At 37.8% G+C, this 11666-nt stretch overlaps 2 protein-coding genes across 5 annotated transcripts; one reads left to right on the plus strand and one right to left on the minus strand.

The window, feature by feature from the left end:
• The first annotated feature begins 564 nt into the window (after positions 1 to 564).
• LOC133299982 (uncharacterized) lies at positions 565 to 1201 on the plus strand. Its single transcript, XM_061499470.1, has 2 exons — positions 565 to 660; positions 753 to 1201. The coding sequence occupies exons 1-2, from the start codon at positions 642 to 644 to the stop codon at positions 1106 to 1108; spliced, it is 375 nt and encodes a 124-aa protein (XP_061355454.1). The 5' UTR covers positions 565 to 641; the 3' UTR covers positions 1109 to 1201.
• A 5072-nt stretch (positions 1202 to 6273) lies between these two features.
• LOC133299995 (serine carboxypeptidase-like 42) lies at positions 6274 to 11434 on the minus strand. Of its 4 annotated transcripts, none has more exons than XM_061499486.1 (10): positions 11174 to 11434; positions 9724 to 9831; positions 9529 to 9621; positions 8775 to 8867; positions 8560 to 8645; positions 8150 to 8428; positions 7932 to 7987; positions 7067 to 7159; positions 6843 to 6960; positions 6274 to 6719 (listed from the first exon to the last, which is right to left on the minus strand). In XM_061499486.1, the coding sequence occupies exons 1-10, from the start codon at positions 11421 to 11423 to the stop codon at positions 6552 to 6554; spliced, it is 1344 nt and encodes a 447-aa protein (XP_061355470.1). In that variant the 5' UTR covers positions 11424 to 11434; the 3' UTR covers positions 6274 to 6551. The 4 variants fall into 4 exon arrangements, with proteins under 4 accessions (XP_061355470.1, XP_061355469.1, XP_061355468.1 ...); XM_061499485.1 differs by having other exon boundaries at positions 7932 to 7993; XM_061499484.1 differs by having other exon boundaries at positions 7932 to 8065.
• Positions 11435 to 11666: the final 232 nt, after the last annotated feature.

Raw genomic sequence — 11666 nt, forward strand, 5'->3', positions numbered from 1 at the left:
TCTACCAGAACCTTGGCTACTCGCAAGGCGAGCTGACTTCCCGTGTCTGCGGGATTGATATCATCATGACTGCTCCTATCTGGACGGAGCTACTGGGGTTCGATTTTGATGGTGTCACAGGAGCAGCACTATATGATGGAGACAGCCATCATATATTTGGTGATTATAACCGGGAGACCATTGTTACAGAGACTAGGAGGGCAGACGCTGAGCCCGGTCATTTTGCTCATTATCCTGTTAGCAACTTGTCAGTTTCTGCTCGCATTCTTCATTATGTGGTGACACATATTATTTTCCAGCGCCCGCATAATCACTCAAAGGTGCTGGAAGGGGACTTTGTCATCCTGTGGGCCCTCCTTCACAGTCAGCAGGTGAATTGGAGGCATTACATATGCATACTGATGTGGAAGGCAGCCAAGTCAAAGAAGGCTGAATTGCCTTTTGCATTTCTGGTGCAGAAGATTCTGCATAGATTTGGAGTGCCTATGGCAACAGAGACCTTGAAGACCGCCAGAGGCTGGAATGCTATATTTGGTGAGAGGCTCCTGAAGCAGTGTGGGATCCTACCGAACAGAGCGGGTATCTGGACGTGGAAGAAGGCACCAGAACCACCTGAGATCCCATTCCACCACGATGCTGAGATGGAGGATGCACCTGCAGGTGATGTGTTGGTCTTTATGAGTTTATGCAATTTTGTGTTGTTTAATTTTTAATGTGGTATTGAAGTTTGTTTTTCATGGTTTATGATGTAGGCCTTGATGATGATGACGATGATGATGGCGTTGCTGAGGTTGATGTCAGACCGACACGTCCCACCCGCAGTCGGCGACCACCAGCTCCTCCTGAGGGTGGATGGACACTTGATCATGTCATGGCATCCTTATATGATCTGACTACTGACTTTAGAGGATATAGACAGAGCACGAGCAAGTGGCGAAACCAGATGGACACAAGGGTTGCACGGTTGGACACAAGGGTTTCACGCTTGGAGGGTTTAATTGGCGAGGGTGCCCATACTCAGGAGGAGGAGGAGGAGGAGGAGGATGATGACAATGGGGATGACACACAATCGGATGAAGAGAATGGGGAGGACACGGCATCGGATTAGTGTGTCCATAGGGTTTCATATCATTGATTTAGTTTGATGTAATGTAGTCATTTTGGTACATTTAGGAACTTTACCTACATTGCATGGATGTTTTTGTACTGGATATTCAAAATTTGAATGAATGAAATTTTCGTTTTGTGCACGTTCAGACTTGTTGGTTCTATGCATTAGTATGGGACCTTGCATTAATATTGTCAATCCACCCCCAAGTCATACCGTATGTAGGTATTGCACAACAATTACCAAAATGCAACAAAAATTGCCAAAACAGCATCTGCAACAGCATCTGCAACTGGTCTACCCGGGTACCACGAATAGTCTACCCGGGTAGTATGTACTCGGGTATATCATTACGAGTTACCCGGGTAGACCAGTTGCAGATGCAGCAGCAGGTGCTGTTCAATCCATTTTGTTAGCATCTTGGTAATTGATGTGTAATACAATAACCTTAACTGACTCGGGGAAGGGGTAAATGGGTATGGTAGACATTCGGATTGCACAATACGGAACGAGTGACTCGCTAAACTTAACGGATACATTTCAACAATACATTTCAACAACACAAGAATACAGTTCAACAATACATTTCAACAACACAATACATAACAAATACAAGATAAAGTTTAGGGTACAAGGAAACAAAACAATACGTAAAGTGATTGTCATTACAAAACAAAGTACTACACAAAAACAATACGTAATCATGCTTGTCTTAGTCTCAATGGACATGTACGAATGTTATGTCCAACTTGCTTGCAATGCTTACATCTGCTCTGACTGCTAGAGGGTTGAGACTCAACCCAATCCATCTCATTCTGAATCCTTGAAGACTTTGGTCTTCCTTTTGCACGTACCAACTGAGCATCCGGAATTACAGTAGGCCCAACAACGGATGGAATCAACAATTCATTGCCAATAGGAAACCAGTGTGCAGCATATACTTTAGCAATGGTTGGAATTTTGAAAACATGATCCACATAATCATAATGGTTTAGCTTGGCCACCTTGCAAACTGCTAATACATGACTGCAGGGATACCTCCTTGCTGTAAACCTACCACACTGACATGTACGATTGATTAAGTCCACTCTCATGATGTCACCGACCTCGTGTGTAGATTGATTGTAGGCATCCTCAACCTCAAACAATAACAGGTCACGATCATATATCCTCACACGATAAGTGCCAGCCAATTCATCATTTTTTTGCAACGCTGCCTCAACCTTCTTTGAAATTATCCAACCTTGTGAGATATCTTTTTCAATCCCTTCACGTCTCTTGACGAAATACTCAATGAGTCTACTGAATGTCATCTTGACCAATGCAGATATAGGCAGATTTCGTGCTCCACGAAGCACCTTATTCACACACTCAGATAGGTTAGTTGTCATATGACCAAACCTACGTCCTGTCTCATCATACGACCTGCACCATTGCTCTTTCGGAATCGCATCCAACCATGAAGCAACTTCAGGATTGTTCTCGATAAATTCCTTGTACCTAATGTCGAAATTTATCTTTGAACATGTGTACCCTGCAAAAAACCATGACATATGCATTAGTTAGTGAATTTCATCAACGTTTTCTTCAAATGGTTGAAAATGTGAGTAATTATACCGTACATTACCTAATTTCATCAACGTTTTCTTCAATTCCACATTCCTAAAACGGGTATTGAAGTTGCTTCCGATGTGACGTAGACAAAATACATGATAAGCATATGGAGGCTGCCACCCTCCGTGGTCTTTCACCGCCCTTATGATGCTTCAATGACGATCGGATATTAGACAAATACCATGCCTGTGTGTGACATGAAAACGTAAAAGGCTAAGAAACTAGGACCAATCATCCAACCTCTCACCTGGAGGAACAACAACAAAGTCAATAGGGATGAGCTCAGAAAATATTTACAGTATGAAGTGGCAAAGAAGGGTCACATGCTTTCACATACCCCAAAGCAAAATTATTTACTCACCTGGAGGAACAACAGCAAAGGCAATAGGGAGCAGAAATCCATCTCCATCCTGAGATGTTGCAATCAATAGAGTACCTCTGTACTTCCCATACAGATGAGTGCCGTCAATTTGAATTATAGGCTTGCAGTGTTTGAATGCTTCAATGCATTGGTGAAATGTCCAAAAAACCCTTTGAAATACGGCCCTGTCTGTATAAACCCGACGTTCATCAAAACATTGATTTGTATCAAGTTTGAACACAGAACCCACATTCACCTCCGTCATATACTTTAGCCAATTTGGCAAGAATGCGTACGATTTCTCCCAGTCACCAAACAACTTAACGATGGCCTTCATTTTTGCCTTCCAGGCCTTCCTGTACGTTATGTTGTATCCATATGTTCCCTGTATCCTCTCCTGTATCAGAGCTGGTCTTGTGGATGGATCTTCCTTTAACATATCTGGAAAAAAAAAATTAACTTTACCATATTCTCAATTAATCTGAATCATTAAATAAACAGTAGAATACATACTCATTATAGCCGCACAAATGACATTTGAATCCAACTGTCTATGATCCTGTGCTAGGCCTTGATTTAGGCATGTGTGACCTTGACCCCATTTACGGACCACCCAGTTAGCTCCCTTCTTCGGCTTAATTGCCCTCATATACCAGGGACAACCGTCAGCATGGTTTTTACACTTCATAACAAATCTTGACTCGTCGCTTTTTTCAACTATGGCTGTCCTGCGCCCCTTCATACAATGTATCTTCACAGCATGTTGCAATTCTGGTTTGGACCCAAATTCTTGTTGCACAAATAACGGATCTCCTAACTTCCAACCTCCGTGCAAGTCATCATCGCCATATAGGATCTCCAACTCGTCATTAGGGTGCGCCCAGTTAATGAATGAATAATGTTGGCTTTCATTCCAGAATGGCTCCTCAGACCCTGCATCTAAAGATCATGTCAAATTTAATAACTTACCACAAATAATAAATTGTCTAAAGCAAATATTCAAATTTAATAACTTACCACTACTGACTGGGTCGACATGAAGTGGTGACAAGGCTGGGGTACCGAGACTTACGGCGCTCATGTCAGCCTCAAAATTACCGTCCACATCAGTGTCTGACGAATCACCTTCTGGAATAGCACTTTCAGGTTCTCCCTCCTCTTCGCTGTCCACATAGTCCTCGTCTTCATCCTCTTCATCCTCATCCCATGCTACCTGAGGAGGTGCAGAAGATCGTACAACTGTATCTTCTTGACCGGTACAGTGTGCAGTAGTGGTTGTATGCACCGGTAAAGATGAAGATTGTCCAACATCAACTTCAACATATATCTCAATATATTTTAATACTTTCCATTCAACAAACGCATCTGTTACGAACTCCACATCTTCATCATCATTTATATCGTTTCCAATGTAGTATATTGTATCCATATCCACTACAGTCTCTAACCTGGCTATCATGCGGTGGATGGAATGTATGCCTTCTGACCCCATTTTTTGAAGAATTCTCTCCTTCAGTTCATTGCATGTAGTGCCCACTTTGATTTTCATCGTTTTTGTTTTTCCTTCAAATCGGACACCGTTCGGACCTTCAAAATGCCTCCCATTGTAGTAAACAACTATAGGAACCATGTTTGGACTTGAACTCATCTTTCACACAAAAATTAGATCTAGGTTTTGGGTTTGGAGGTTGGTTCAGATTTTTTAGCACAAAATGGGAGTGTGGAGATGTAATCTCAATGTCCCCCCAAGATTCAGCTTTCTGAAATGATGAGATGAAATATGTGTGATGTTTCGGATTAGAGAGGGTAAGAGAGAAAGATTTGGGGTTTCAAAAACCCTATACCTCGCAACAATGGCCGAAACCCATACATATTGGGGTTTCTGGACGCGATTTACCCGGGTACACTGCTACGTACCCGGGTAAATAATTCAAACATTTTCCCAGATTCAAGAACTCTACCCGGGTACACCCCTACATACTCGGGTAGATAAAAAGTTTCAAAATTTACCCGGGTAGGTAATGGTGTACCCGGGTAGGCTTCGCGGTCAACGGTCAAACAGGGGCAGATTGGTGTTATGTTTGTTGGGAAGGGTAAATTTTCGAAATAGTTTTGAATGAGGGGCAATTTGGTAATTAATTATTAATTAAGGGGCATAAGGGTCAAAAAGCCGACATTTTGTGTTATTCTTTTCACAAAATTTTCGTATCGGGTATGGATTGAGTTATCAATTGCCACACTTAGAGGTATTGTTCTCAATTCTGATTTTTTACACATCTCAAACAATTTGATTTTAGCTATAATTTTTTGGTATATCAACTTCAATTATTTTTTTGAAATGAGTGGCTTCCTAGGTATTTTCTTTGAGACAAATGGCCTTTTAGATATTTTCACAAGTCAGAATTTAGTCACAGTTAAATTTTTTTATCTCTTTTGAAAATATATTTGGGAATTGAATTAAGACCTATTTGGAATTTTAATGACATTTGAAATTTATAGAATCATTTTACCTACGCAGAATAAAACATGAGGCTAAAATTAGACCTGATCTTTTATGGCACACATTCATAATGAAAAATGAATTTACATTTTTAATTTGTTACACAATCATATTTATAAATTTATTTTTAAAATTAAATATTATAATATATGTTACTGTTACTTGGACTTGAATAATTTTTAGAGAGATTAATATTTTTTTATGTTTTAAAAGATAATTTCATGTACGTATTTTATTCTACGTAGGTTAAATCATTCTATAAATTTTAAATGTTATTAAAGTTCCAAATAGGTCTTATTAAATGTCATGCTCAAAATTGATTTAAATTATTACTAAAACTGAATTCAAATCCCAACAAATGGAAGGGATAAAGAGCTTTAACATTTAACTGTGACTAAACTCCAACTCGTGAGAGTATCCGAAAAGTTAACTTGTCTCGGAAAAGTAATTAAGATTGATATACCAAAAATTTGCAAGAGTCAAATTGTACGTAAAACCCAATTTTGTATGGAACGCAAGTCATGGCCTCGACTAGTTTATGCAGGCATGCAAAATCATGGTAAAAAGTAATTGTAGATGCACAAGCAAACTTCAAAAAATTTGGAAGGCGTAGGAAGTTAAGATGAAGCAAGAAACAACTAAATCAATCAAATTGCTAAACAGTTTTACTAGAATCACAAGGAATCCAGGAACGAAGCAAAAGAAGTTTGTGTTGCCAATTGAAGAATGTAGAAATACGAAGGAATCTAATCAACTTTTTTTTTTTTTCAATTTTCCTTTCCCTTATCCTTCCATTTAATTGGTGGCAGAATGGTAGTTGCTTCATTGCTTATAACAAAACAATCCTTTCTCTTTCACTGTTTCCTCTTTCTATGGCCTATTAAGGCTAAGAAAATTCATCAGATCAAAGAATCAAGTGGGGACTGCAGAGCATGTCATTTTTGTTATAGTTGGCATAACTATTATCCTTATTCATCAATTGAAGGACGAGTTGTATTTGGCAACCTCCTGCCACGCACAAATGAACTGAATAGATGCAATGCTCTTGAAGGTTGTGCATAAGGTACCATGTGAGCAGCTCCTCTTACTGTGGCAAAAGTTAACAAATTTCCATACTCGGTTACCCAACCTCCAACCTATATATGCCACCAATTACCATTAAATTTTAACTTAACTTGGCAAACAGTTAATCTTAAAATAGAATAATGACATATTCTTCAATGTAGAAATGGTCAAGATTGCAAAATTTGTTTAGGTACCTGGCCTTTGTGGAACCAAGCTCCATATGGGACTGTAATCTTGAACTTCAATTCATGAGCTAGTTCACGAATAAGTGATCGAGATCCCAATAATGGAACAACAGAATCTTGGTCTCCACTGTTATCATTTAACGTTAAGCAATTAGAGTACGAATAAAAAGTTAGCTTAAAAGTATAGGCAATGCTGGGGAATGCCCAAGAAGGGTCTTTTGTATTGAAATTACCTGAAAACCCATACTGGAATATGGTTCTGGACTATCCTTTTGAGAATTGGAAGGATATCGATGTTACCATCAGTGTCGCTATAGTTTAGAACACTGTGCAATGAAGAAATATGATCAGTAACGTAAAGATATATGAAAATAAGTCATGATTAACAAGCCGAATTGCACAGCTAGAAGATAAGGAAATAGAACATCCCTACATAAACCTGCTTAGCAAACCATTTCAATTCAACTATTTAAGTTCAACATTCAAGATCCCAGGCATGCAAGTTAGTGGTATTACTTTGTCTGTCAGTTTGAAGTTTGAACCACAAAGAAACGGAGAAGGTTACAAATGTTTGGTTACTGTGTTGGGATTTTGTTTCGAAATCAACACACAACAATCCAAAGTTCCAAAATTAATTTAATCTCAAAGCATGACATTTACAACAATAATATAGAAATTGAGTTGTAATATGAATATCACCTAAAAAGTACAACTACCATGAATAGGGATTCTCAAAAGTGAGGTGGATAGAAACTATCCTAATTTTCTATATGTGAAAAATCCTTATGGTCTTAAATCTTAATAGAATAACCACAATAAATACTGAATGAGAATAGGGGTCTCTCCTTGTGATAGCAATATAAGTTAACTTGTCAACATGGAAAACCCTCACAAGGCCACCCAACACAATCACATTGGTCTAAGTTCATATCACAATCCAATAACAAAAATGATGATATATGAGTTAAACAAATAGATACTGTACAATTTTTGACATTCAAATAACATAAGATTTAGAAATTGGAAACTATGCTCGTCCATGTAAGATTACAAAAACGAACATATAGTTATACTAAAGCTAAAGAATGTTTTACTTACGGACTACACATGGACCAGCTATAAGGAAGATTGGTACGGTTTGCATGGAGCGCCTTCTGAACCTCAGGGAGGTTGAAGTAAAAACGTCTTTCATAACTCATACAGACATCTACGCCTACACTTATTTTTGTAGCCTGTGTTCAATTAAAGACAGTTAGCATATAAATTCATTAAAATAGATTACAGTATTCAACTGAACAGAAGTTGAAGAGGCATACCATCTTTTTCAATCTAAGTTCTTGTTCCACTATGGATGGATAACAAACATCCAAAATTACATCATAGTTGTTTATATAATTGCCAACAACGAGATTTGCTTCATACATGGCATCGTTGCATGAATGAGAAACATTGTGAGGACTTGCATAGGCATAATCATCAAAATCACAATTGTTCATAATGGCAAGGCCAATTTCATCAGAAATCATTCCATGTGACCAGAAGTATTCATATGTTGCTGGTGCATCCCGATCAAGTCTCAGAAGTGGGTTTCCAATCTAATCAGGGAAAACCAAGGGGAAAGTAATATGACTTTTAAAATATCATTAACATAAATGAGACTAGCTCAAATGCAACATAAATGAGAAAATGAATGCCAAGAGATGTATCAAAATGAATGGGAATTTACAGCAACTCCTTTGATGTTGAATTTGAAACCAGTTGAATGAGCATTATGGTCCAGTAGAGCATTAGTTAACTGTGGTATGTAGTGTCCTGTGAAACATTATAAATGTTGATAAGAAACCGAATATATCATGAGATCATGGATAATACCTAATAAGAAATAAAGTAAATGACAATTAAATAAATTGAAAATTTGGATTTAATAGTTATTTGTTGAACCTGCATAGCTTTCACCGGTAAGGAACAGCTCCCTTGATCTGTATGATGGAAACTTCTCGTACCATTTCAGCATGAACAAATACATATCGTTGGCTGCCAAAAAAACAAATAAATATATGTTCATTCAAAAACTCAGTTTCTCCGGAATGGAGAGATAATTTAGATCAAGGTCTTTTTTAATTGTTCTTCTTGGAGTTTTTCTTGGTTTTCTTCTACTTATGTTTCATCAGATTATATTCTACCTGATTAAGTCTTCTTCCTGAGAACTCTCTTCATCTTTTTGCCACATTGCCAAATCCTCTTTGGGAAAATTCTATCATCTTTTTTTAAATAGTTATTTTTTGAACTTTCTCTTTAATATATTCTGATCATATTTCCTTATATATGCACTTATCTACCACAACATTCAAGTATCTACAACTCTTAGCTTCTGCTTTTGTTGGCACTTTATTGTCTAATATCTCCATCCCCAGTCTTCCTCAATCTCTTCATCACTCTGTATGATGTGAAATTTTATATAGATGATTATACACATTAAATTCCCCTTTCCCAGCCTTAGGTGAACACAGAGGAAGATAGAGGGGCAGGGGTCAGGGGATGGAGTGATTTCGTTTTTCTCTTCTGTTTCTAATCATATAGAACCCAAAGTCAAAAAAGTAAAAAATAAATAAAAAATAAATATGAAATCCTTAAACAAGCAGAAGAAGCATAGTAGCAGAACACAAAGAAAATGAAAATAGGCCAATCTCCTTACCAGTGGATGCGTCTCCAGAGTTATAATCAGAAGTTGTATTTGAGTATGACCAACCAACTCCAGCAGGAGACTCCACGAAAAGAATGTTGGAAGCTATGAATGACACAGGATCAGGAATCAACGTACTCCAAAAATTTCAAATATCAAAAGGACTAATTCATGTAAAATACTTGTGTTCTAATCTATGTGTCATACCTTTATTCCAAGACTTTGAATTTATTCGGAGACCACGTCCATCACCTTTAGGATAAAAGGGTCCCAATTCAGTAAAAGCACCTCCTCCCATGGAGGAACATCCCGGACCTGAAATAGAAGGGAACTTGCTCTGAAATCTTAGTTACACCTAAATATGACAATCACAATTTTCTCACTCAGTTTTACAATTCTTTTTACTAGCATAATTAAAAATATATCCCAGGTCATGTTTCAAATCAGCATTATAACCGAAAAACAAACTCTTAGAGGAGAAAGTACAATCTTGTATTCTGTGACCGTGAATTAGATATTTCTATCATCTCGTGCAAGAAATGGAGAGATTGTTATTGTAAAGAACCCTGGGATATACCACCCAAAAGCTAGCTCAAAGGATGGCAGTGGCCAAAGCCTTATAAACTCCACATTAGTTGCACATACAATCAATGTGAGACTATATTTCTCAACACGTCCCCTCACACGAGAGCCAATTGGGCTTGAAGAGTGGAAGATGCAACATGTCCAGCCTACCTGTTCTAAGAAAGTTCACAAGAGAAAGTGGGGGACGGCGAGGCTCTCATACCATGTGAAGAGCCTTGGGATACACCACCCCAAAAGCTAGCTCAAAGGGTGGGAGTGCCCAAGGCCTTATAAACTCCACATTAGTTACACATACAACCAACATGAGACTATATATCTAAACACTTATCAATTATTATAAAGCATTTTTCTCCATCATCATCAACCCTTTTAATTTTCCTTATTAGACAGCGGAATGGATTTGTCAATGATTCACATAAAAAATAAAGAAGAAGAAATAAACCCCATCTCGTGTAAATTTTACTTTATGTTTATGTGATGAAGTGACATAATTGCATGAAGGAAGATTCTGAATTCGTTGATTTGATGCTTAGTTTTTCAAATAAAAATAGCTGTCTTTCCCAAAAAAAAGTTTCTGTCAACTGTAAACCCATGAACTACTAAAAACCAGGGTCATTTCAACTTTATTATCAGCAGGATCTGTCAAAATAGTACAACACAGTGCAAACAAACAGGGTTTTCTATTGAGTAAAAAGGCAACACAAAATTTGAATTTGGTCAGGACAGAGACAAATCAATGACACCTTCCTAAGCTTTTCAGAAAAAAGAAAGGAAAAAAGGAATATGTTAAGAAAATACGACAAAATAACCAACAGCTCACCTAAAAAGAATAAAAAATATAAAAATACACGCATACAGGAATTATTCTTCACAAAAATGTAACAAGATATTGAAGATTGAAGAGTATGAACGAAAGAAACTGGAATAAATAACAACGAAAATGGACTCCATTCTATGAGCACACACACATCAAGATTCACTTAAATAGTGTAATGAATGAAAAAATAAATAAAAATGGCAGTTTTGAAAATTCATGATGAATTGAACAAGAAAAAGGGTAACCATTACCAACCTCCATTGAGCCAAAGTGTGAGGGGCTTGTTGTGAGGGTCTTGTTCAGCCTCAACAAAATAGTAGAACAGGCTCCTACCATGCTTGACATCTACATCAACATACCCAGCATACTGCACAAACCCAACATTGGGTTGACCAGGCAATCTCACAACAAGATCCTCAGATGGATACCCTTCTACTCCAACAGTACCCAGCAAGCTGGCACACCCCAACACAATTAAGACCCCAACCAACCAACACCTACCCATTTCCCCAAATGCTCCAACACCCTCACTTGACACCCACCCTTTATCCATTCTCTCACAAACCTTTTATCCTTATTAGCTACAAACACTTTCTTTCTAATGACTAATCCCAACCCGCCCCTCCCTCTCAAAAAAAAAAGGCAAACGTTTCTTTCTTTCTTTTTCTATGACCAAATGAATGGCATTAATTATGATAATGTGTCTTTATTGAACTTATGTTCTGGGAAGAGATAAGAAAGGCACGTC

This window comes from Gastrolobium bilobum, unplaced genomic scaffold (genome assembly GCF_033153095.1).
Source record: "Gastrolobium bilobum isolate Gb01-03AN ecotype WA unplaced genomic scaffold, APGP_CSIRO_Gbil_v1 utg31836, whole genome shotgun sequence".
Taxonomy (NCBI): Eukaryota; Viridiplantae; Streptophyta; class Magnoliopsida; order Fabales; family Fabaceae; genus Gastrolobium; species Gastrolobium bilobum.

Bases quoted from the DNA above. Each gene is read 5' to 3' on its own strand.
- LOC133299995 (XM_061499484.1), bottom strand. From the start codon at position 11,423: ATGGGTAGGTGTTGGTTGGTTGGGGTCTTAATTGTGTTGGGGTGTGCC. The intron at 9,622-9,723 runs GTATGACACATA...TGTCATTCATAG, and splicing joins TTCAAAGTCTTGGAATAAAG to CTTCCAACATTCTTTTCGTG. The intron at 8,868-9,528 runs GTAAGGAGATTG...TTTTTTTGGCAG, and splicing joins CTCTGGAGACGCATCCACTG to CCAACGATATGTATTTGTTC.